Genomic DNA, 27352 nt, shown 5'->3' on the forward strand with positions numbered 1-27352 from the left:
ACATTAATCTTATTCTCATTCTCTGTCGTTACTTAATAATAATTCCACTCTATATATCTGTCGCTCTCTCTCCCTCTCTCCCTCTCTCCCTCTCTCCCTCTCTCTTGCTCTCTTCCTTTCAGGATATACAGTACGAGTTCCATAGCAACTTTGAGCGCGACGAGGAGGAACTGGACGAGGAGGAAGAGGAGGAAGATGATGAGAACGATGATGTCGATGATGAAGATGAGCACGTGGAGCAAGATTATCGCCAGCAACAACAGCAACTACAACAACAACAACAACAGCAGCAGCAGCAGCAACAACAACTGCAACAGGCACCCGCATCGGAGAGGCACGTTTATGGGTCCTACAACCAACCGCAGCTGCAGCTGCAGTCACAGTTGCAGTTGCAAGCACAGCTGCAATCGAGGCCAGCACAGTTGCCACGACATTACAGTGGCAGTCCATTGATGCGGGACTTTGACTTCTTCCTGGACTCGGCCAGTCGGAGCAGCGGTGAGCGTGAGGGAGACCAGGATGGTCTCAATCACAATCAACTGCTGAGCACTGGCAGTGGCAGCGCATTGGGACAGAGTGTTGGCCAAAACGTGGGCGGAGCAATCACTGGAGGTCACAACTATCGCTACTCACCGGAGACCACCGACTACGATTCCAACTGTGGCGATCTGGATAGTGAGTAACCTCGAGTCCTCAAATCGAATGGATTCATTAAATAACTAATGTGTTTATCTTCGCTTAATAGGTCTCTCCGGGGAGATGAATGGCGGTGTGTCCACCTCGTGTTCGAACTACGCCAAGTACTATGCCTCGGCAATGCCCGTGCTGGAGGATGGCCTCTCATCGGGACACACCAGCGACACCGAGAACAATAACAACAACAAGAACCTGCAACAGCTCGCACAGGTAGCTCAGAATCAGAACCAGAATCAGGGTCATCTTCTGGGTCAGGGTCAGGGACAGGGACAGAGCAGTCTCAGCGCCAGCACCAGCATTGGTGGCAGCGGTGGCATCTCCATGCTGATGGACATGAAACGCATCTCGACCAACAACAGCTTGAACAGCATGCACAATCTGACCGCATCCACCACGGACAGCAATGGGATTGGACATCAGCTCAGTCACACAAGTCCCAACAATGGTTTAATCAAGCAACAACAACCGCAGCTTCCACAGCAAAGGGAACTGCTCGGACAGAGTCCCAGCAGCAACAGCAACAGCAACAACAAAGTGTTCAAGAACATTGATCCCGAGTTGGATTCGCTCTATTCTATCAGTAAGTGAAGGATTCCTAAATAAACTAAGTCATATAATGTGGGGAAAATGAAGGGAACTGGAGGAAATATATAAATAATGTGAAAAGATTACGAGAGTATTAGATTATAAGAGATGTGAAGAGTTAGGACAAGAACATGAAGGAGGTAAAAGAAGAAAAAGTTGGAAATTGAGAAGTTTTTTCGAGAGTAAGGAGCGAAGAGATCAGAGTTAGGGTAAGAATATAAAGGAGGTAAACGAAGGGAATAGAAGGAAGAAAGGGAATGATTCTAAAGTAAGAAGAGTGACGAGAGTAAAGAAGCGAAGTGAAGAGTTAGCGTAAGAATATCAAAGAAGTAAACACAGACAATAAAAGGAAAAAAAAAATAAAAGTAGGGAAAGATTAAAATATTAGATGGATTAAGGAGAGCTAAGAAGTAATCAGAAAATTTAGGACAAGATATCAGCAAATTGATGGTTAAGGGAAAAATAAGAGGAAAGTGTAAGGAATATAAGGATATTAAGATAGAAGAAAGTGAAAAGGACAGGTGGAGAAGAAACTAAAAGTTTGACAAAAGTGGGTAGATGAGATGAGAAATAGAAAGAAAGGTTAAGGCCGAAGAAAGTGAGACAAGATTTCAAAATAAGTTAAGAAGAAATGTGAAGACTGAGAGAAATCAAATGAAAGTGAGAGAAATTGGATAAAATGATGACTAGAAGAAGGGGATAGGACAGGGTGATGTAAATGAAACAAAAAAATTAAGACACAAAGAGTTGGAAGGACATTGTAAATGATGGTAGGCAGAAAAAGAGATATAGGAGAAAAAGGACAGAATAAGTTGAGGACCAATGAAAAGTAAATGGAAATTTTAGAAGAAATGAAAATTGTGTAAGAAGTAGAAATTAGTCAAGGTTGGATATAATGAAATTGAAAGAGTTAAAATGGTTCTGCTAGAATTATAATGAAATGTGTAGAAAAAGAGATTGGAAGATGAAAAGAAGTGAAGTAAAGAAAATGAAATGGAAATGTGTGTAATTTTCAAACTCAACGTTCTCCCCTCGCTCTGCAGGCGTTTTCCATCGTCCGGACATGGTGCAGATGACGCCACCGCCGCCGGCACCTGCGCCCCACCGCAAGCCCAACTGCAGTGCCGTGGACGTGGATCTGTTGCAAACGGGGCAAGGGGGCAAGCACACGCCGCTGACTTCGACGCTGCAGCGTAGCTCGCCCACCGCCTGCATGGGCGTGGCAAAGCCTCGCAGTGCGGGCAGCAATTGCAGCAGCAATGGCCTCGGAAGTGGTGGTGGTGCCAGTGTCTGTGTTGGTGGTGCAGCACCACCGCCGCCGATACCAGAGCGCAACAACATGCAACAGTCGACGCAGCGTTCGCACTCGCCTTCGCCTTCGCCTGTGATGAACTCACCCGTGTGGCTGTCACGGCATTTGGACGGTGGTGCCGGCAAGGCGCTGCTCGAATCCAGCTCGGACAACCACTCGAAGAACCACAGCGCCGACGAGGAGGATGTCGACACAGATCTTGAAACGGATCGCCTGCTGGGCCATCAGAGACTCGATGATCAGGGCTACTACGATGAGAACAAGAGTTGGGATCGCAAGCCGCGCAGCTCGCTGCTCTCCAAAATCTCGCCCAAGCAGCAACAGTTGGCCAGCACCAAGACACGCAATGGCTACAATGCACTGCTCAGCTCCACACCCGAACTGCCGCCACCGATACCGCCCAAGAGTGCGGCGAGTCTCAGCGGCTCCAACGGTGGCAAGTTGCTCGATTTGGTCAATGTGCAACGTAGTCATTCGCGCAGCTCATCGGAGCACAGCGATAAGTCGCCCACCAAGACGGCCCACAGCACGGGACATGATATTTGTGGCATGACAGCTGCCACCGCTGCGGATGTGGTTGCCTCCGCTGTGGTGGCTGCCACATTGCCCGCCCTCGGCAGTCCCAACAATGGCGGCGGTTCGGAGCGTTCAGCACCAAGTGTCATCAAACTTGATGTGGACAATGGCAGCATTAATGGTGCAAGCGGTGTTGGTGGTGCAGGTGGTGTTGGTGGTGCTGGTGGTGTTGCGACTGCCAATGCGAATCCTGTCGCCAACAATGTCAACAACACAAACAGCAGCAACAGCAACAATCCCAGCGGCAATGGCAACAACAGCAGCTCGATCAACATTAACAGCAACAACACGAGCAACAACAACAACGTTGCCGTCGGCAGCAACAACGGCAGCAGCGGCAGCGGCGCTGGCAGCAACAGCAACAGCGGCGAGAAAAAAGTCAAAAAGAGTAAGAGCAAAGAAGGTAAAAATGTCATTGGGTTTATCCTTCGTTCAATTGTTGCAATTTTAGTGTCAATATTTAAACATCTTATGTATAACTACATATATATAACTGTATAACTTGTATTGCCGTATCACGTGTATCGTATATATATATGTAAATTGTTGTTGCTCTTTCTTGTTCTTGCTTCTGCAGTTCAAGTTTTCCTTGGGAAAGTTCTTTACTTAAAAATAAAAAATCATAGCATACTTTTTTGGGCAATCAATCCAGAGCAGGAAAGAGCAATATAACTCGGTTTGCCGAGCAGGAAATATCCGTGCAGACATCAAAACTACATTGTTATCCATTTAAGACACATTAATCCGATATTGACAATATTTTAAGTGCAACCAAAACTGTTTTATATTGAATTTTATTATGTTACTGAAAAAAGGTTGACATTTTGAAACACTACTCTAATGGCAGCTAGAAGATATAGTCGTCCGATTAATCAATTAGATATTATCTATTATCTCCACTAAAAGCTGTTATCGCATAGTTATATATACATCTACGGATACGTATACTTAATATACGTATATATGCTATAAATATAAGTTTGTTTTATTTAACGCTGTCTGCAGGGGTATTTCAAATAATTTGATCCAGTATTTACGTAATTCTTAGGGTATTCGTAAATAATAATCGTGAAACAAAATTTGCTAATCGTATATATCTTTATCTATATATATTTATATAAATATATTTTTTTTCTTTCGCATATTTTATTGCCAAAATTTACGTTTATTGCATGCATCGTTCGTTCGTTCCTCCGTTTCTCCGTTCGTTCGTTCATTTTACTGTGTCTGTGTGTGTGTACAAATACTTTGTAAGATACAATTCCAATATGTAGTACCAACTAAGTTACAACAACTAACAGTAACAATTATACACACAAATAACCTACTAATCACACACACACATGCATACATACATACTTGTTCAAGGTGTATTAATTACAAATATTCGTATATATATAATATTGAATTTCCTATCATTTTATTAATTCTTTCATGGCAGGAAAATACAAGGGTTGTTCCGGAAGTATAACAACTATTAAGATAAACAACAAATTTCCTTTACCCCGGTTTTGTATGTACCCTACATACATCTTAAAATCAAACTAATTAATAGAGAAATATCTAGATTGACTGTACTGATAAAGAAGATTTCCAAAACTAAAAATTTTCATCAGAAGTATTTAATTTTCAATAAGACATCTTATAACAAAAATTTGAAATGATTCAAAATTATATTGTCTTGCAATTAAAATGTTTTCTCTATTTTTTTAGAATTCTTAGTTCTTGACGTACAAATTATAATTTCACAATTTCTTTTTCTATCAGTGTACATTAAACTGACGAACCTTTAAAAAAAAACCTATGTTTACCTCAGCAAATTAAACATAACCTCATTTAACCGAAAATAGTTTAGGTATTCGTACTTTAGGGACTACCCTTGCTAACTTTTATGTGTAGTACACCTTGGACTTGTAACAACAACGAAAACACAATAATTTATATGTTACCAAAAATAAACGAATACACTCACAAATTATTCATAACACTAGCGTACTTACTAATCGATTTCTCTCTTTATCAACAATCACAATCACATCAACCACAACCACAAACAGGCGGAGCAGTGCTAATCGAGGGTGTTCTATTTCGGGCCAAATACTTGGGCTCCACGCAGCTGGTCTGCGAGGGTCAACCCACAAAGTCGACACGCATGATGCAGGCCGAGGAAGCCGTATCGCGGATCAAGGTGAAGTTGTTGCACGATTCCATTTTGCCTTTGCTTTAATCATAACCTTCAACCATCTAGCTTTAACATTTTCAATACATACTTAATTTCTAGTTGTAATCCTGCAAATCCATTTCAAAATACTCAACACGTGTGCCGACTATAGCAATTCAATTATCCATTCAACCGTCAATTATAAATATTTATTCAATACACATTCAATTTAAAGCTGATTAAAGCCATTTCTCAATTCAACTAAATGTTGAACATTTTTCAACTGCTATTAAGTTTACTGCAATTGAATTAAGCAATCTGTTTTAAAATTACTTCTATTGCTCAACCAATGCGTCGTCAATTCAATATATAAACTAATTGAAGATAATATAAAACAACTTATAACTGTTCTTAACATAAATTGTCTGTTTCAACTTGCAATTTCCTCCTGGAATTAAGCAATTGACCGATTTTTCAAATATTTTGTTGAAAACACAATTAATTTAATTGACTTGACTGTTTTATGAATGTTCTTACAATATGTCAGCAACCTTACCAAATATTTATGCATTTGAGTAAACTTGCACTTATTGAACAACTTGGTTGAATGTCCACTTTCAACTCACTATTAATCAGGAACTGCAAATAATAGTTATGACTTTAAAAAATTGACAACAAAAACATTTTTATAAAAAAAATGAATAGTAAATTTTATTTCATATTTTTATTTAAAAAATTGAAAATAATAATTAATTTCAATTTTTATTATACAAATTAAAAATAATTATTAATTTCAATTTCTATTATAAAAATCAAAATTAAAAATTATTTGTCAATCAATTATCAAAAATAATTATTAATTTCAATTTGTATTATCAAAAATCAAAAATAAAAATTATTTGTCAATTTCTATTCTAAAAATTGAAGAATAGAAATCCAGCGTAAATATCAATACCTTAAACATCCTTAAAATACGTCCATTAAGGTCGTGTAGTGTATCATATGAAAAGAATTGAGTCACACATCATAAATATTTTAAGATTTTGGAAAAACGCCACTTGGCTCAAAGGATATTTACATTCAATTTTTATTCAATTTTTATAATAATAATTGATAAATAAATTTTATTTTTCATGTATAAATTAAAAATTTAAATTTATAATTATTTTTAATTTTCATAATAAAAGTAGAAATTAATAATTATTGTTAATTTTTAAAATCAAAATTGAAATTAATAGTTATATTTCAACGTTTTTTATAAAAATCAGCAAATAATTTTTATTTCAAAAATTTTATTTTAAAAATTATAACTGTTACGGTCCCTGCTATTAATTACAATCTAAATACAATTACCCGCCAGCCGCACAACTTTCAATTTCCAAAATTAACGAAATTCTTAAGCTATTTACAAGATTGACAGATCCTTTTTAAATTTCTCAACTGTAGCAATCATCCAATTTAAATCAAAAATTGAATAATACTCATATAACTTTTGATTATAATCGTATGTTTCTTTTGTTTTATTTCTACATGCATCAATTTGTTGCCATGATTTGCCGTATCCGTAAACCGTATTCGTAACCGTATTCCGTATTTCGTATTCCGTAACCGTGTAACGAACGCAATCGAATCCACGTATCGCCATGCAATAAACAAACATACACCACAATCGATATACAAAATTGGCATTCGATAGGCGCTGGTAAGTAGTAATCGAACAATCGAATGAAGTCAACTTTATCAACATTGAATTGCCACCAAATTGTATTGTTTTATTTTTGTTTTCTTAAGCGAAGCTTCAATTTGAAAAGAATGAAACTAATTTGATGATTTCAATATTCTTTATGGGATATATTTATTTAGTGATGACTGTTGTGCTATATTTTTCAGGCACCCGATGGCGATGTACAGCCAAGTACAGAGGTGGATCTGTTCATATCGACAGAGAAGATAATGGTGCTGAATACGGATTTGAAAGAGATAATGATGGATCATGCACTGCGCACTATTTCCTATATAGCCGATATCGGGGATCTTGTCGTGCTGATGGCGCGTCGTCGATTCGTGCCACAGGATATCGATGATGCCCCAAAACCGAATCGCACCCCAAAGATGATATGCCATGTGTTTGAGAGCGATGAGGCACAGTTTATAGCTCAATCGATTGGTCAGGCCTTTCAGGTGGCCTACATGGAGTTCCTTAAGGCGAATGGCATTGAGGATCATCGTTTTGTCAAGGAGATGGACTATCAGGAGGTTCTCAACAGCCAGGAGATCTTTGGCGACGAGCTCGAGATCTTTGCCAAAAAGGAACTGCAAAAGGAGGTCGTTGTGCCCAAGGCCAAGGGGGAAATACTCGGTGTGGTTATCGTTGAAAGCGGCTGGGGTTCAATGTTGCCCACAGTTGTTATTGCCAATCTGATGAGCTCCGGTGCGGCAGCCCGTTGTGGTCAATTGAATATCGGTGATCAACTGATCGCTATCAATGGACTGAGTCTGGTCGGATTGCCACTCTCCACCTGCCAGACGTACATCAAGAATACGAAGAACCAAACCGTTGTCAAGTTCACAGTTGTGCCCTGTGCCCCCGTCGTCGAGGTCAAGATCAAGCGACCCGAGACCAAATATCAGCTCGGATTCAGCGTCCAAAATGGCGTGGTAAGTGGGAATGCTAAAAGCATACAATGATCGAATACTTAATTATACAATAACACATTCGAGTCAAAATAACTAATTTAATTCAAAATATCGTAATCATCAGAATAATTTATAGTTAAAAGTAATTTAATTAGTAATACATTTTATTTGAAACAAAAATTGTTTAAGTAATCATACAAATTTCTTTTATTTTATTCAAGTACAAATAACTAAGTATAAAAAAGAAGAAAACATCTTTGCTCTGATTAGTTTTAATTTTTATTTTTCGAAAATAAAGCTGAAATTAAATACCGGAACTGTTAACCGAAAATAACCGTTTCACATTTAGTACCGTAACCGAAATAAATTATTAGTCAAGAACCAAAAAACGAAAAGCTTGTACCACGAAGTATCGTCCGAATGAAGATTTTTTAGGAATTAAGTCATTTTATAAACATGTTCAAAGTACCGATTTTTTGATGGCGATGTATTCAAAACACATCAAGCTCAAATGTTGCATAACTAAAATTTTAACATTTCTCAACACTGTTCAGCACTCAGCTGTTAAACAGAGTTGATTTGAACAAAGAGCACATGAAACGGATATTCTCATTTTTAAGGTTAATTTGAATTGTCTTACAATACGTATTTAAAAGCTTTATTAACAAAATTTATCATGGATTATATTCATTGTGGTTTGTTTTTTTTTTATATATCTGTGTTGCTTAAAATCAAAATGCTATATGTTGCTATCTGTAATTTAAAAACTTGCCTTGAAAAAAAATGTTATCGAAACTGATACCGGACCCGAAATAGTTGTTTGGAGACGCACCGGAAGCGAAACCAGAACCGGTTTTTTTTTCGGATTGTATAAATATAATACTTACATGTTATAATACTAATTTTATTATATTCCGAATCGACTCAAAATAAACGAATAAGTTTTTAAGTAAATCTTGTAGTGCTAAGCATTTGAATAATTGTGAAAATCTAAATACATATACATGCAATATTAATAAAATCTCTTCACAGATTTGCAGTCTGTTGCGTGGTGGCATTGCGGAACGCGGTGGTGTTCGGGTGGGTCATCGCATCATTGAGATCAACAACCAGAGCGTGGTGGCTGTGCCACACGAGAAGATCGTCAATTTGCTGGCCACATCTGTGGGCGAGGTAAGTCTGAATGCACTCATGAGTGTTGCAGGTATCCATAATTATATTCATATTGTATATTTACAGATACTGATGAAAACGATGCCCACATCAATGTTTCGCCTGTTAACTGGCCAGGAGAATCCCATATATATATAAGCGATAACTATCGATATGTTAAGCGATTAATCGATCGAAAAAGAGAGAGAGAGAGAGGGAGAGAAAGGAGAACAAGAGATAGAGCGTGTGCAATTTAGTCAGCATTATTGTTGTTAACTAACACTCAAAACGAAGACAGTTTAAATGTAATGATATAGTATATATACTTATATATATATCTATATATTATATATGTATGTGTATAGCTTTAGGTTGATATAACGCCGATATACTTCTATATATACATATGTACTTATATCCAACAGACAACGTTATATAATTTCGCTATCGATTGCGTTGTATTCCCTTTTTTTTACTAGATTATAGCTATGGGTAGAACTTGGGGGAATCAGAAGAATACGATTGTGGAAGCATACGACAAATAAAAGCGTAAACCTTTTGTTCCAAAGATAAACGTAACTAAAACCAAAAAAATAAAAGAAAAAAAAATTAAGGGTAAATACCAAAAAAGAATTATATATATAACAAAAGAGAAAGAAGAACTAGAAAAAATTAAATGAAAGAAGAGTGGGAAATTCGCACGGCTTCTTGCAAATGCTTAGAAAACTAATAGATTAATAACTGTGCAGAGAGAGACAGGGAGAAAGAGAGAGAGAGAGAGAAAGAGAAAGAGAGCAGAGGCGACTGCCTGGGTTCAGATCGGGTAAATATAACATACAGACATGCATACAGACATATGACTATATATGTGTACATATATAAATGAATGTGTATCCATATATCTATTACGATGACCTTTTTGCGAAAACGTCCTTAGCTTAGTTGAAGTGCGCGCCGAGACAGAGAGACAGGAAGAAAGAGAGCGAGAGAGAGAGAGAGAAACCTAGAGAATACTAAAAATTGTTACAATTGCAATGCCTCCTAATCCATCCCATATATCAATATACCATATATGCCTATATATACAACAAATATATATATATACATACAGTTATGTAAAAATGTAACATGCACAAGAAGAGAAGAAAACAGAAGAAGAGAGAACAACTAAAACTCCCCGTCAAAAAGTCAGTCAAGGCATTGCTTTTGTTTAAATACATATATATGTGCATACATATGTATGTGCTCATCATAAGTATATATATATATACATATATCGAAAGAGTTTCGGATTTATAGATACATGCATATATTTACGTGTATAGGTATATACTATAAAAAACGATTTCAAACCAAATTGTAAAGTTTGTCAGCTTTACCTTATAGAAAAACCAAAACATACATATGTTTAGCTCTATATACATATATACACAGACATATATATATATATATAAGTATGTAAGTGTGTGTGTGTGTGTGTGTATGTATATATGGCATATGTATTGCTATAACCTTAATGCTAAGTATTTGTTTATGTACTATGTAAATTTGTAAGCAGCGCTTAAGTATTAATCAATTATCCAAAGTTTTCTGCTTTAGTTTTTTCGGCTGCTTTTGACTTGGTTAAGTAAGCTTACTACACAACACACACACACACACACACACAGACACAGTAATACACATAGATACACACACACACACTAATACATAAACAGATATATACTCACACACATTCACCTATATAGACATTTAGACGCTTCGATTTCAAGAACCATCTTCGTCCAAAAATTGTGCTACTACTCGTTAAACACGTTGATAGAAAGAAATAGAAAGAATGTAAGAGAAAGAAACAGAAATAGAGAAAGAGATAGAGATAGAGAGATTAGGGAGAAATGTAAAACCAATGCAAACGCTAACATTTCTATATATATACATATACTATATACTATAATATATGCTAACTAACTATGTATACCTATAACATAACATACATAAATCCATACATATAAATATGTACTAATAAAGTCATACATAAACACACAAACATGCTATTATTGCATTTCTATGTAAAATACTCGCTTGACAACAAAGTAAAAATTAAAACAAAAATAACAACAACAATGTGCTTAATATTTAAACAGATTCATGTACTTAAACAAAACAAACATTTGCATTTGCATCGTTTTTTGTGCGGCTTTTGATCCGGTAGACGGGGGCGCCACTGGCCACGCCCACGCCCACCAACAATGAATACAAAATAATAATATTATAAAAAAAATTAAATTAATAAATATATATATATATACAGCTTCAGCCGCCCATGGTACATCCAGCAATGGGCCCCTTAGCACTAACTTTGGATCAGCACGAAAAAGCCAAGCAAAAAGCAAACATAAATAACAAAACAAAGAACTAAAATAATAAAGAGGCAAATAAGAAATGCATAAAACCCAAAAATAAAACGGCGAAAAAGCGCAGCAAGTAAATTACAAAATCGAAACAAAAAAATATGTAAGAATATAATTGTTTAATTTTTTTTTTTTTTTTTGTGTAAATTATTTATACATATATATGTATATGTATATGAATATGTATGCATTAACTAATGAGTATATGAAAATAAAAAAGAAAACAACAAATATTTATTAAATAAATTGCATAGAAATGATGTAAGAAAAACAAATCGATGAATATTTGTAAAGGCGAATTAAACCAAACCAAAACAAGAAACTAATGAAAACAAATTAAAGCAACAAAATATATAAATGAAAGAATAACAAAAAACAAAATGGAAATATATAATCGCATGCGTAACAAAAATATATACACAAAGTCAAACCAAAAATTGAGCATAATAAACAGAAGAAAAACAAACAACAAAATGTGTGTATTTATTTAACTATAAATATCTTCTTATAAAAGTCTACTTCTTTGAATGCTTCGTTATCAAAGTGGACATTAATACATAGACATAGCATATTTTCCACTGAAAAAAAGAAAAGTCCGTTTAAGCTTGTTGTATGATACTCTTTTGCTTTTTAGTTTAAAAAAATCCACTTATGGCTCACTGAGTTCGGAGAATACATTTTCGATGATACGCAAATTTTTTAGGGACCTTAAAGGTTATAATTTGTAAAATAATGTAATGAAAATTTAAGAACAACTTTTTTGAATCAAAAAACAATATGAAATTATATTTTAAATTCATTTTTAATTGATTTTTATTAAATTTTACGAGTAAAATAAACACAGAAAATATTTTTCAACTTTTACCGACAATTCGGAATCACCCAAAGCTTTAGATTTCTATCAAATGTTTTTAAAATTTTTAAATTATCTATGCTGCTTTAAAATAATCCCAATGTGCAGAGCCTGCTTGCTGTTGATTCTGTTCACCTGGTATTTCTGCTAGTGCAGGGGATTATTTACTTTTTTTCAGTCAGTGGCAACTTTTTGTAGAATTGGCCCCGATTTGTCAACTTGCGGACTTATGTATAAGCAGTCCAAATTCCTAATTGGGCTTTCCTAGCTATTACTATCTCTGAGATCCGCTCATACGGACAGATAGACGGACATTTGCACAGGCTATAAAAAAGGAAAAATGTATGTAGTTTTTTGAGAAAGAAACACTTTATTTTAAAAGAGTTGTCTGGTAAAAATCGGATAACGATTTTTCGCAATAAATTAATAACTCGAGAATGAATGAAGATTTTTTGTCTAGTTTTTTGCATTGAACTTATAATATCAATACGCAAATGGCCTAGAATAGTGGGAGTGGTACCGCCTTTATTTTGGATTCTGCGATTTGCAAATTTTTTGATTATTAAGCTATCCGCACCAAATTTGCAGGCTAGGTGTGTTACTATGCTCCTAACGTGTTGCTAAAACTTTATCCACATCGGAAAACTATATCATATTGAAATAATAGGAATTATCGGTTGAAAAGTTACTTTTTGTATAAAAATTTTATTTTTCCAAAAAATATCTCACCAAACTAGACGTATGTATGTGATATTATTATTACCAATATTTATAAAGATCGGAATACTATCATTTATAATATCATATTGTTCAATCGGTCGACTTCTGACATTTTGTATGAAACAAAAAAGTATTATTTTTTGTCGATTGTACAGATTTAATATTTATACGTCAATGGGCACATTGAAATGGTATTGAAATGGATTAAAAATAACAATACATTGCACGTTGATTTTCAACAACGCAGATATATAAACACAATGAAAAAACGACAACAAATATAATCCATGAAAAATTTTCTTAAAAAAGCTTCTTAATTAGTGTCGTTAGACACTTAAATTTAACCGTAAAAATGGGAATAACAGTTTCATGTGCTCTCTGTTCAAATCAACTCTGTTCCACAGCTGTTTGCTACACAGTGCTGGGCAATGTTAAAATTTTGGCTATGCAACATTTGAGTTGGGAGTATTTTGAATGCATCGCAGTCAAAAAATCGTTCATTTTAACAAGTTAAAAAATTACTTTTTTCCAAAATAAATCGTCATCCGGACCATAGTGCAATGTATTTTTGTTGAGTGTAAAAAACTAAAATGTATTAAAATGTAGCATACTTTTAAGATGGCTATAATAATTGATCTCCCGAAATAAGACGCAGAAATGTTGTTTTGAATTAATATTTATTGATGAATACTTTTACTTGCATTGTTTGTTTACTTTGGTTTATGCTTTTATTTTGTTTACGCCATTTAAGTTTTTACATGCAATCAATGGATATACTTTCGTTTCGGCAAAAATTATTTGTTTGTTATCTTTTGTACACACAACAATCAAAATTCAATGCGAATTAGCATTTTTGTTTTTTTTTTTTATTTTGTTGAATATTCATAAAATTATGCAGCTAATTGAGTTCTATATGTATGTGTATGTGGATGTGTGATTTTTGCTTTCAGTGTCGAATTATAGACTTTTTCAGGCTCTGATCTGTATTTCAAATCAATAGTTTCAAGTTTCATTTAATTTCAGCATACTTTTGAGCGCATGCACAAAATACAAATTGGATTTAAATCAATCGAAATAGATATCAATCTTTGTTCTCCCTCATATATGTCTTAATCGTGAATAAGAGTCAAGTGTGGGAGTTGGAACACGCCATTTGGTAGCTGATGTTAGGTTGATGCATTTTGCAATGTATTTCATTTCGAGAACTCATTTGTATTTGAAAAAGGTTCGAACACGTATTTTGTTATATTATGTTGTATCTCGGTTCTTACATAAATATACTTAGGACTAACAATATTTATGTATAATATAAATATTACTCCTCCTGCCATTATCAGGATTACCAATCTCTGCAATTGTCGCTAATAGATTTGAATGCGTTTCATTGTCAGTTTAGATTACAATATAGATGTATAAGTATATCATATTTTTTTATTACTCCGAATATATGTATGTATGTATAGAGCATGCATTTTTATTTCCATCTACATCAAGTTTTGACTCATAAAATTTTGCTAAGTTTCCAATCTTTGGGGAACCCCCTTAAAACTAGTATTATTATTATTTTTTAATGCATATTCATTATCCATATATTTTTACAATAGCAAATTTTGTGGTTAACTGGAAAAAATGTTTTAATATCTCCGCCTGTTCCGAATTCCACATTCGAATCAATTTCATGCATATATGTAGAGACTTAAATCATGACAGTTTCAAAAGATTTTTTGTGGATTTCATTCGAAAGTGTAATTCAGAATAGGCATCTTTAAGTTTTTTAATATAATTGTTTTTTTTCAGCTTGGCCAAGTTGCTTTTTCAAGGGCTTCTAATAATTTAGCTAATAACTTAGTGTTTGTCAATTATGTTTAATTTGTATACTTAAATTTTACCAATCTTTACTTCGATTTTAACAAAAATACACAAAAATATCTCAATTCAAAAAATATGACTTTTTTTTGTTCTACGTTTTGTTATCATGTTTTCTCCTTAAATGGTTTGGGCATTAATAAATTTCAACTATTAAAAATAAATGCAAAAAATTTTATTTAATTAAATATAATTAAATTTCGATACGTTTTTTTGTTTTAAATTTAAATTTGTTTGTTTTCAGCAAATGTTGCGCATATGTTTGGAATCTTATCTTTTTTGTTTTTGTTTGTTTGTTGCAAAAATTGAGAAATGTTGGTGTATAAATATTTGAACTATATAGTAGTTAGTATGTATATATTTGTATGTAAGTATAATAATATAAATCTCATCGTTTGTTTTTGTACTGTGTTAGAAATTCACGCAGATATGCTGAGAAATTATCCAACCGAGTCCTTGCTGCCTCTTGAAACAAACCGCCCAATTGAGGAAACAAAATGCCAATCCAATTACCATTTACCCAATTAATCCTTTTCATCCACCCCATCATAACTACTATAGCCAATACTTTAAATAATTCAATCCAAACTTTTGCCCATCTCCAATTACCGTTTATCGAACACGCCTGTCTGTCTGCTAAGCGTGTTATCGATTTGGTTCTATCGATTACACTTGACTTAAATGTATTTTTAACATTATTTTTTCGATTCTTTTTTTTTTTTGATCAAAAAACAAAACAAAAAAAACAAAGAGTAACTTTATATAAATTGCACATGATTTTGACTTAATATCTAATAATATACGAGTATATCTAGGACCATAGATCATACTTTATAGACACACCTCGTGGGGAGGATTATGCGTAGCTACCATAGTCGAAAAATTTATATTTGGTCGAGTTTATGCTCCTTGAGTGTGTGTGTGTGTGTTGTGTGTATTTTACAATTCTAAGTATTTGCAATTGGCACATAATTACCAACAAAGTCGATTCGAAATAGATAAGAACACGTATTTAATTACAAATACCATTTCATATCATTTCCTTAATTTTTTTTTTTTTTTTTTTTGGTTTTTTATATTTATTGCACAGAGCATGAGAGCAATTGGTTAACATTGTGTTAACAGTTTCTAAAGAGAAATAAGAAATCAAATAAAAGGCAGCTGTTAAACGAAACCATTAACTAAATAAGCATTTATTGAAATCAAATTGGTAATAATTGTAATCATATTTTCATTAGAAATTTAAATCAACTCAATTCATTAATTAATCATAATAATAATAATTAGAATAAAAAATTAACTTTTAACTAAACAACTAATTGCATTTTCTTTTTAGTTGGTGTTATTACAAATATATATTTATAAGTTTATTAATATTAGATTTGTTTGCAATGTTTTTTTGGAACACACAAAGAAAAAAATGGAACACACAAAGAAAAAAATGTGCTTCAATTCTTTATATTTGTTCATACGAATTTTGCAGCATATAATCTTAAAATTAATTTAATAGTGTTTATTTCAGCCTAATTTCAGCTTGATAAAAAAGGGGGGAAAAAAATCAAAATCTAAAAATAATAATTATAATAGTATTAATAAAGAAACACAATGTTGGTGATGATGTTTAGATATATAATTATAATTATGATAATAATATTAATTATAATAATAATAGTAGTTTTGACAAAAACGTTACGCAAACAAATAAGAGACGATTTTCTATTAAGGCAAATTAGGTTAACAGCGCACTTGATTTGCGACTAAACGACGCGCTGTTAAAAGAGTTAACATAACATAAAGCTGCTAAAGTTGCGATTCAATTCAATTCAATTTTCAACACCTTACGCGAGTGTGTGTGTGTGTGTGTGTATGTGTGTCTAAAATTAATAACTACTTTTCTAATTTCCATTTAGTTTATAATATATATCTATATAGGTTTTTCCATTTTCAGTTGCCACCGCTTTTTGTTTTGGCTTACATACAAAAATTACCGACAAAAAAAAAAAAGATATTTTACGATTTACAACAATTTTGACTCATTTTGTTGTGGTTACAAATTTTGTTCAACTTAAGCTTACAATACAATTTGTTTATATCATTGTTCAATATTCATTCATTATTCATTCATTATCATCATCAAGATCATCATGTGGCTTTGCCTCGTGTTTTTGTTGTTGTTGTTGTTTTTGTTGTTGTGCCACAAATATCAAAATTTCAATTTTACTAAATTATGTATTATAAAACATGCCACAAGGGGTGTGGGTGGGGTTAGTTAGAGAGTGTGGAGTGTGGGGAGGATTTTGTCAGCCGGCTGATTATTGTTGAATTGTATTAATTGTTGCTCTTCATCATGATGTTGTTAATTATCTTAAAATTAATTTAACAGCTCAACGACTTTCGTTCTCTCTCTCTATCTCTCTCTGTTGTTTCAAACAATATCGAGGCGTGGGAAAGGGGGCGTGGCAGTTGCAAATGTGTGTTACAACTTAAATGGAAGCTTTCAAGCAATTTATCAAAATGTTGTTTTTTAAATAACAAAAAAAAAAAAAATGTTTACAAATAAATTCAAAAAAAGAAAGAATTAAACACTAATTGTGGTTGTTGTTGTTGTTCTAGTAGTTGTAGTTTGTTAACTAGTAAATGCTATCGAAAAAGGTTGCACAGTTGCAAGGTCTGTCCGCTTAGGCAGCCGTGTCCACCTCCTCGACAATGTGGTTGGGCGACACCTCGCTAGGTGGTGCAGTGGTTGCAGCTGCAGCTGTTGCTGTTGTAGTTGCTGTTGTAGAGTTGCTGCTGCTATTGTTGCTGCTGTTGCTGTTGTTGCTGTTGCTGTTGTTGCTGCTGCTGCTGTTGTTGCCGCTACTTGTGGCAAGCGTCGTCTTGGCCGTCTGCAGGGGCGTGGCAACCAAGGCGCTGACCGCGCTATATTGCGGCGTCGCTTCAACGTCAGCTACCGCTTCGGTGGTTGTGGCAGCTGTGGCAGCAACGCCACCAGCAGCATTTGTGGCAGCATACGGTGAGCTGCGCAGCTTGCGTGCCTCACGCTTCTGCTTGCGCTGTTGCATGACCAGACGCAGCTGATCGAGCTTTGACTTTGTCTTCAGATTCGCCATCTCCACAACGCACTTGTGGCACATGTGCTCCTTCTCCTTCGCACCGCGACACATGCAACCATTGGTGGCACCCGTCGAGTTGCCACTTGCCACAGCATCTGTACAACAGCTGAGCATTGACTTCGATGCGGATGCGGAGGATGCGGCAGAGGAGCAAGAGGATGTTGCTCCCTTGGCCACATAATGACCGTTGCATTCCCCATAGGCGCAACTTCCAGCTGGCAATGTTGCAGCTGCCGCTGCCTGTTGTTGTTGCTGCTGCAGTTGCTGTTGATGCTGATGCTGATGTTGTTGTTGTTGTTGGGCGCGACTGTTGCACTTGGCACAGTTATGATGCTTTGTGGAGTACTGCAAAAGAGAAGCAGAACAAGAGAGAGAAAGTGTGAGAGAGTGAGCATAATTTGGTGAGTGTAAGATAGAGATAGAGAGAGAGAGAGGCTAAAAGTTGCACTGGAGAAACTTGATTTATACTGATGGGAGAAAACAGTTTAAAATACATTTAAATTAAAACTTTAGTGACAATGGAGAGGAGAGATAAAGAGAACAGAGAGAAAACAAAAAGATGGAAAAAAAAAAAAAGATATATATATATATATACATATATACATCAGAGACCTATATATAAGAAGATCTGAGATAATATATACAGAAGATAAGATCCATATTATATATATATATCGAAGATATACGAAGAATACATTAAGATATATTAGATATAGCGCATAATTACAGATCGAAGATCATAAAAACATAGATAAAGAAACATATATATGATGAACATATAGCAGATATATCAATAGAGATCGTTTATAATGAAACTAAGTTGCGTCGAAACGGCTCGCATCGATCATATAGAGAGTCGTCGAAGAGGCTGCGAAAAGAGACTAGAAAAAGAGAAAAAAGAGAGATGAATGAGGAAAGAATGAAGGAGGAAGAAATGGGAGGAAACAGAAAAGCTAGAAGAGATAGACGAGAAGATAGACGAGAAGAAAGATGAGGGCATAGAGAGGGGTGTAGAGAGAGGGGTGTAGAGAGAGTAGGAAAGAGAGAGGAGAGCATAGATAGGAGGGCATAGATATGAGAAAAGAGAGAGGGGGGAAAATGAAAGGGGTTCCTTAACGAGAGAGTGGTAAAAAGAGAGAAACGAGAGAGTAGTAAAAAGGGAGGAACGGGAGAGTGATAAAAAGAGAGGGGTCAAAGGTGCCTATTAAAAAGTCAATCTTTAATTATAGAGAAAGAGCACAACATTTTACATAAAATTGACTTGTTTTTTGAACAGTGTTTTTGATATCAAGGTGCGAGTTAATCGCAAGTGTTTTTCAAGTGCAACATTAGCAACATTAGGTTGAATCAACTTACCAGCTTGCTGCTGCGTGCACCATGATGCATGCCACCTGACGCTGATGATGAGGCAGCTGTAATTGCAGCAATACCATTTCTACCGCTGCTCGACGACGACGACGAGGAGGAGGTGGAGGAGGAGGAAGAAGAGCTGGAGGAGCTGCTGGATGTTGATGAATTGGAGGCGCCACTTGAACCGCCTGGCGCCTCAAAGCTAATGCGCGCCCCACGACTATATTGGGGCGTGGCACTCAACAGATCGTTGAGTATGTGGATAACGGTGGAAATGTCACGCTTGGGTCGTCCAAATCGATCCTGCAACGCCGGATTCAGAGTGCCCGAAAAGGTGCCCGAATAGATGCCCTTGCCGTGATTCTTCATCGACTCAATGACAGCTCCCGAGCCGCTCTTTCGTGGCGTCTCATCGTTGCCAGCGCCTCCACTATTGGTGGCACTGCCACTGCCACCGCCAGCCGCACCACCAGCCGAACCACAAGCGTTGGTGGTGCCAAGATTAACGCTGCCAGCGCCGGATAAATCAATTTTATTGGTGAAAACCTCTTTGGACAGTTTTCGCAATGTCTGTGTCAAATTGCGAGACGCCTCCGCCAAGGTGCGTGTATCGGAGACAGCGATGGTGGCATCATCCATCAGTTCAGTGGTTGCAGCTGCTGTTGTTGCAACACTTGTTGCTGCTGTTGTTCCTGCTGCCTCTTGAGTCTTATGCGCTGCTGCTGCTGCTGCGGCGGCGGCGGCAGCTGCGGCGGCGGCAGCTGCGGCTTGAGCAGCAGCATGATGATAATGATGATGGTGATGGTGATGATGATGGTGGTGACGATGCTTTGAGCGTGATACGCTTATCGGATTATTAACCGTTTTGTGCAACGCATTTGAGGCACGTGTGCCAGTGTTGTTGTTGCTGTTGCTGTTGTTATTGTTGCTGCTGCTGCCTAGAGTGGCCACAGTGTTTGAGGCCAGTGGTGCTGGTGGTGCTGCCGTTGGCGTCAACAGACGCGTGCAGAGGCATGAGGTAAGCTTGGCGGCAATTGGATCCTGTTGGCAACCGCCGCTGTTGCAAGTGTTGCTGTTGCTGCTGCTGCTGCTGCTTGCAACAGTTGCTGCTGTCGTTGGTTGTGGGTTGCTGTTGCTGTTGCTGGTTGTTATGCCAGCCAAGGCCAAGGCAACAGCGCTGGCGCCACCGCTGGTGGCATGCCCTATATGCCCCATATTCTTAATGGCCGTTGTTTTAATGGGACTCGAGACGAGATTCGAAAGTGATTTGATGGGCGATTGTTCCAGAATTGGCTTGCCAGAAGAAGAAGAAGCCGAAACAGCAGCAGCTGTTGCTGTGGTAGCTGCTGCTGTTGTTGCTGCTGCTGTTGCTGTTGTGCTTGTGGTGGTTGCTGCTGCTGCTTCTCTTGCTGCTGCTGCTTGGGCAGCGGCAACTACAGCACGTGGCGTCAACGCAAATTTATTCACAATATTCTGCAGACTTTCATAATCGCGTTTGCTGAGAATTGAGCTCAGGCTCAAATCGGAGCTGTTGATCGGAATTTGAGCAGATCCAGAAACAGATCCATGACTATTCCCATGTCCAGTTCCGTGACTGTGACTGTGATTGTGACTCTGACTGTGATTTTGATGATGTGTTGCATTATTTCGAGTTGAATTTGAATTGGAATCGTGTTGTTTGCGTGCAGAGTTGTTGTTGTTGTTGTTGTTGCCTGCCCCACCACTGCCGGCTGCCACAGCCGAGGCATTGTGATGATGATGATGATGGTGATGATGATGGCTGTGACTATGCTGCAAACTTGGATGCTGATGACTGTGCACATGTCCATTGCCAATGCGACCAGACGACGAACCAGACGACGAACGTTGACTCGATGAGGAGCGTGTGCGCATGTGCAACGTACCGCCATTTGAGCCACTTGCACCACTTGCAACACAGCCCATTCCAGTGCCAGACGTTGATGAGCTGCTGTTGCAGGAGTTGCTGCTGCTGTTACTGCTACTTGAAGTCCAATTTGTGCTTGTGGCAGGTGGCAATGCAGCTGTGGCAGTTGAACTGGAACTGGAGGCAGTGCCACCAGTGCCAGCTGGATTAACCGTGCTCAATTGCAACTGGATGAGCATCATGTGATCGCCGAGACGCATGCTCAGATTTAGAGGCGTCTTGCCGCTGAGAAAATCATTAACCTGCGAGTCGTTAAGCGATTCCAGCGCTTGCATCACCGTGTTCTCAGGTCGCTGTGCCTATAAGCCAAAGAGAGAAAGAGAAAATGTGAGATTAAAATAATGTTAACAGTAACAGAAATTAAATAATTGTTAAATAATTGCAAACAATTACAGTTTCGGTAATCGATTTTGCAAAATCGGTTTGTGTATATTTCGATTCCGATATACCGGTATAACATTGGACCATTGTAAAAATTCTTTTATCTCAAAAAAGGTGTATCCAATAAGATCGATATTCAAATCTAAAATCAGAATTTTGGTTGAAAAAAGATAATAACATCTGACAACAATAAAATTTAAATTCAAATAAAATGGCAACTATTTTAATTTTTGCTTTCTCGGAGTATTAAAAATCAAGCTAACATAGCATCTAAATTGTCATGTTAGCTACTCTTGCAGCTGTTATTAGCGCGCTGTTAACTCAGTGCTCAATTAACAGCACAATAACAGCGATCGCATGCCATCAAAATGAATCGTTGATTCAACAATTAACAAAAAAAAAACTGTGCAAAATATTGTTGTGCACCAAAAGTCAGGCCAACTACTTAGACAACGGACAACTGACCTCCCTCCCCTTCCCTCCGCTCCCAATCCTAACCACACCCCCGGTTTTCAAGCCCTGCATTTCCCCGCGCCTTCGGATGCGATTCATAGTCGGGCCCCTCGTCAACCCACCCAACGCCCAACCCAGTGATTTGTTGTCGTACGTGATTCAATGCGTCGCCTTTGTGTTATGATAAAAGCAGCGCAGTAGCTGCGCAGTAGCAGCAGCGGCAACAATGTAGAAATTACGTCAGATGAAATTGCTATCCAAAACAATGTACAGATAAAAGATAGAATGAGATTTAGCGAATTAAGTAAAAAAGCGTATACGATAATTAGAGACGATCAAGTAAGAGAGAAGGATGTGGACTGTAGAAGCGGATGGAAGAGTTGCTTAAATCATAGAGATGGGAGTGGAGTGTGGAGACTAGAGTGGAGAGTAGAGTAAAGATTGAAGGGTAGAGTGTAAAGTGGAGAATAGAGTGTAGAGTAAAGTGTAGAGTAAAGTGGAGAGTACAGTAGATGGAGATTAGAGAGAGTAAGTAGAAGTAGTGGAGATATTATAATTTTATGATTATTAAGTATTTTATTATTTATATATTTTATTATTTATTATTAATTTAAGAAATATTTTATTATATTTATTTTTAATATATTATTTAAGTCAAATGATCAGAAAGAATATTATGATATTATTATGCATAAAATAATTTAAAATGAATAAAGTATTTTGAATTAATTAAAAGATTAAATAATAAGAAATAATAAGATATTAAGAATACAAAGATAAATATTAAAGCATAGATATCAAAGTGCAGCAAAGTGGAAGTAGTGGAGAGACAGTAGAGTAGAGTAGAGTGGACAGTAGAGTGGTGGTAAGTAAAGTAAGTGATGAAAAAGAGAGATAAAGCAAAAGGGTGAGAGTGCAACATGAAATAATCAGTCAGTAGAGTTGAGAATAACTTGATAATTGTTACTGATCAGGACAGAGAAAAGATGGGATAAAGTAAATTGAAGAGTGAAGCGAGTAGTTTGAAGAGTATATTTTTTCAGTTGAAGATTCTCTCATCTTAAAATAAATATTCGTAATCTTCTTGGGGAATTTTTCAGTTTACTAATCGGACTATTTTTTTCTGTTTTCTTTGGGGAATTGAAAAATGCAATTGAACATTTATGGGGGCTTTCCATTAAATGTTTTTCATTCCTTCGTTTTTGCCTTTATTTTGCCCGCTTGTTGAGTTTATTTGCTCTCATATCTACATATGCAAAGAAAGAAAGAAAGAAAGATAGAAGAAAATAAAAATAACAACTCTGAAGCTTGATTTGTATTTTAAAGGTCTGGGTTAATTAATCATTTTCATTGCAAGACAAACAAAAAGCGGCAATTGCTCGCTCTCTTTCTTCCGCTCTCGCTCTCTCTCTCTCTCTCTCCCCTTTTTGCATTCAAGTGTTAATTTTTATTGCCTGCTGACACACTAACCTAATAATATGTATTTCCAATTTTTCAACGCTTTTGTGTAATACAGTTTATGCTCCAAAAAGGGGTGTGAGGGGGAGTGACAGCTTTAACTAACTGCCGCTTTCCCTTTAACTTTAGCCAGTTAGAGTTATGCAACTTCTTTTTCTCTGCCCCCGCCTCTTCTCTTTTCCACTTCCATTCATTGGTTTGCCTAGCAACAAATATATTTGATTTTATATTTTTGTTCATTTGGCTCAGAGGCCTATTGACTGTCTTTGTTGTCATCGTTGTTGCTGGCATTGTTTTTATTGTTGTTGTATTTGTTGTTGTTGTTGTTGTTAAGTGTACCAAGGTCAATTGACGTCGCTGTCGTCGCTGCGATTTGTCGCCAGCGGCACACGCAAATTACGTCATGCGTCGAAATCGAAAATTTTTAATTTAAGCGAAACAACAACAAAAACAACAATAAATGTGACATCAACAACAAAGGCTGCCAATTCTGTAATTTATTAGCTTTGTGTGAAAATATTGTTTGCCTTTAGTTTTTTGTGTTTCTTTCTCAATTTTGCTCTCCTTAAACGATGTAAATCGTCTTGATCATCTGCCTTCTGAAACCCTTCCCTTCTACCTCCCCCAACAACTTAACCCTCTAAGCCACTCTTCAGCATTTATCTTCTTTACGTCTCTTTTTATAAATTATCTCAAGCTTTCCTTTTAATATATCTATTGATATCTATTGATATCTATATTTCTACACTGTAGATCACACCGCCAATTTTCTATATTTATTTCACTTTGAATTTCTATATTACTTTATCTCTTTAGATATAAGTCTTTCGTTACATCCTTTTCAATTTTATATATATATTTTCTCTGTACATTTTTCGCTTGTCTGTAATACTCATATACCTAGAATTGCATTTCGCTTTAACGATAACAATAGTTTTTATATTTATACATCTGTTAAAAGTGGTACGAAGTGCAATAGAGCGATTGCCCTTTCCCGATAATACCAGACGTATCAGATCCGCCCATATAGACTATAGACTGTAGACTGTGTACACTGCAAGTAAAAGGTCACATTGTTGTTAAGGTTAAGTTGTGATTCATATGACGTGTCTAAATATGATAATTATGTTGAAAAATGTCGAGACAAAAGATTAGATATGGATAGCTGAATATGCTGATTAGCTAGATACAAAGTTGCATATTTAATCAGTTCATAAGAAACGCGCAGACAGATATATATTTCAAAAGACGATTTCATAAATAATTATATTAATCATAATTTATATTATATTGCTTTCATAATTAATGGTATTCATTTTTTGAATATATTCAAGCTAAAAGTTTAATCTACAATAAATTTGTAAGGCATACAATTAAGTTTGTAAATCTAGTACAGTTTGTGAGGCACTAAATTACTTAGTTCAAGCAGTGCTGCTATTTTAGCTCAAAAGTAGCAAGGACTTAAAATTTTTAGAGAATCTTTTAGCTAGTTTTTTTTTTAAATTTAAAAAACTGAATTAGCTTAATAACTTCAATATACTTAAGGAAAAAACATTTTTTTAATGTAATTCCTTTTTTTTTAATTAATTCATAAGTTAAAAAAAAAAAAAAGTAAGGACATATAGTTTTGGTTTAAAGATAAGATTTTGTAATTTATTTCCTAGCCTATATTTTAGAATTAGAATGTAACCTTTCATAAATTTTTCGCTATTTATAGCTAACTTTTTTTAAAACAGTTTTAGCCCTTGAATAGCTGACAGCACTGAGTTCGAGAAGTGCTTTCGGTTTACAAAGGCGGCGCCACTTGACGCAGAAATTATAATCACATAACAAAGCACAAAAAGTGTGTTGTGTGTTGACCATGAAAATATTTTTATGGCGTAGCTTTTAAGCAGTTTTGAAGCTGCTCCCCCTCCCATCAACTCACTACAACTAACGTTTGTCGCGATCGTCACTTGTTCAACAAATTGAATTGCCACCCAAACTGATAACAAAAACTCAGCACACACTTAACTTCTTCTTCTTCTTGCTCCCCTCACACACACCCTTTTGGCCAGGGAACCACCTACTCTTTAACTTATTAGTTGGCATTTTATAGTGCAAAAAAAAGAAAAGAACAACAACAATAAAGGGGCAACCACAACAAAGGAGAAGGCAACTGGCGCCATCGATCGCCGCACTGTTTGTTTGCCTCTGTTATCTAAGCGACGCGTCGCTGCCTCTGTCGCTGCCTCTGCCTCTGTCACTGTCAACGTCACATTATTTTTGCACTTGCTCAAACAACGTCGTACAGTTTGAGCGTCATTGGGAGGCCGGCAAAGTGACTTTTAGCGGTGCTACGTAACCGGTTTTAGATGTTTTGTCAATTAGATTCGCTCGCAACGTGTCTAATAGTAATAATGATGATAATAATTATAATTAGAATTAATTGCAATATGCAGCATGTGCCACACACGACATTTCTAGTGTTCCATTCCCAAGTGTTTCTCCAAATTTTCAATTGTATGCAGGGACTGCAAATTTAAAAAAACTGACAACTTTAAAATTTTTACAAAAAAATTTAATATTAAATAATATTATTATAATAGAAATTGACAAATCATTTTTATTTTTGATTTTTATAATAAAAATTGAAATTAATAATTATTTTTAATTTTCTTTAATAAAAATTGAAATTATTTATTTATAATTTTTAAAATAAATATTAAAATTAATATTTATTTTCAAATTTTTTTTTATAAAAATCCGCAAATAATTGTTATTTTATAATTTTTATTTTAAAAATTATAACTGTTTCGGTCCCTGATTGTATGTATTACATACATGTATACATTTTATGTCAAAATATCTCTGATTAAATCACAAATCACAGCTATATGATAGAAAGCTGCTTAATTTGAATCAGCAGTCAGCAAGCCAGATAATCCTGGCCAGCTTTGATCTATCTTTGCTGTCAGTTTAGTTTACTTTACATTAGTTTTTTTATGTTTAGTTCAGTATATTTTGTGAGCTGAACAGTGAATATTTGAAAATAAAGTATTGAAATTTTTGGTTAAAAATGAATAATCCATTGAAATTCAATATACCAGTCCAGAAGGAAAAGCCAACATCAAGACAATTTGATGCGTATATTCGTCGCATGGAGGCAAAATATTGTATAGAAGCTGCTGGCGAATGTGGATATAACTACAGATGTAGCCCTAGTGGAGCTGGGTCAACAACTAAGCGGCATAATCGGCAAAAGAAGACTGATTGAAATTAAAAACGTGGAATGGCAACAAGCCCTTGAGCGGTATTTCCAGTCAAAGGGGCAATTTTTGTTGTTGTTTGTATTTTGCATGTAGTCAATATAAATATATAAGTAAAACCTGATTTGCAAATCGCTTAAAGTTAACAATAGCGCCACATAAGAGCCTCGTGCCATTGTAACAAAGTAAGTACGTAAATACCACAGTAAAGGAAACTACTATATCCATTAAATCTTTGGTTCGATAATGTTAAAGTATTAAAAAATTGAATACCCTTACAGATAGTAAGAGTGCTCATTCTAAACAAGATCTAGTAAAAAACTAAAATCTTTATTATAATTTTCATTACAATTCGATCGTTTGGCATTCTGTCTAAAGTAATCAACAGCTGTGTCAAATTACAAGAGGAAATCTTTGCTGGAAGTTGAGTTCTCTTAG

General features: G+C 35.7%; 2 protein-coding genes across 3 annotated transcripts in view; one reads left to right on the forward strand and one right to left on the reverse strand.

Annotated features, from left to right (window-relative positions):
- LOC117788638 overlaps positions 1-9320 on the forward strand; it is a 101588-nt gene extending 92268 nt beyond the window's left edge. The window contains 10 exon segments of the mRNA XM_034627472.1: positions 123-675; positions 746-1276; positions 2325-2552; positions 2589-3373; positions 3506-3572; positions 5227-5357; positions 7027-7032; positions 7221-7988; positions 9000-9140; positions 9207-9320. Of these exon segments, the coding sequence (XP_034483363.1) occupies positions 123-675; positions 746-1276; positions 2325-2552; positions 2589-3373; positions 3506-3572; positions 5227-5357; positions 7027-7032; positions 7221-7988; positions 9000-9140; positions 9207-9278 (3282 nt within the window). The 3' untranslated portion in view covers positions 9279-9320.
- Positions 9321-17104: 7784 nt separating this feature from the next.
- LOC117794509 (midnolin homolog) overlaps positions 17105-27352 on the reverse strand; it is a 41189-nt gene continuing 30941 nt past the window's right edge. Inside the window, exons 4-5 of one of the 2 annotated variants that reach the window (XM_034635149.1) lie at positions 19436-21673; positions 17105-18424 (exon numbers count right to left, since the gene is read on the reverse strand). In XM_034635149.1, coding sequence (XP_034491040.1) covers positions 17645-18424; positions 19436-21673 — 3018 coding nt within the window. In that variant the 3' untranslated portion in view covers positions 17105-17644. The remainder of the gene's footprint in view (positions 18425-19435; positions 21674-27352) is intronic. The other variant, XM_034635156.1, reaches the window with a different exon arrangement.

This window comes from Drosophila innubila, chromosome X, assembly GCF_004354385.1.
Source record: "Drosophila innubila isolate TH190305 chromosome X, UK_Dinn_1.0, whole genome shotgun sequence".
In the NCBI taxonomy this organism is placed as follows: Eukaryota; Metazoa; Arthropoda; class Insecta; order Diptera; family Drosophilidae; genus Drosophila; species Drosophila innubila.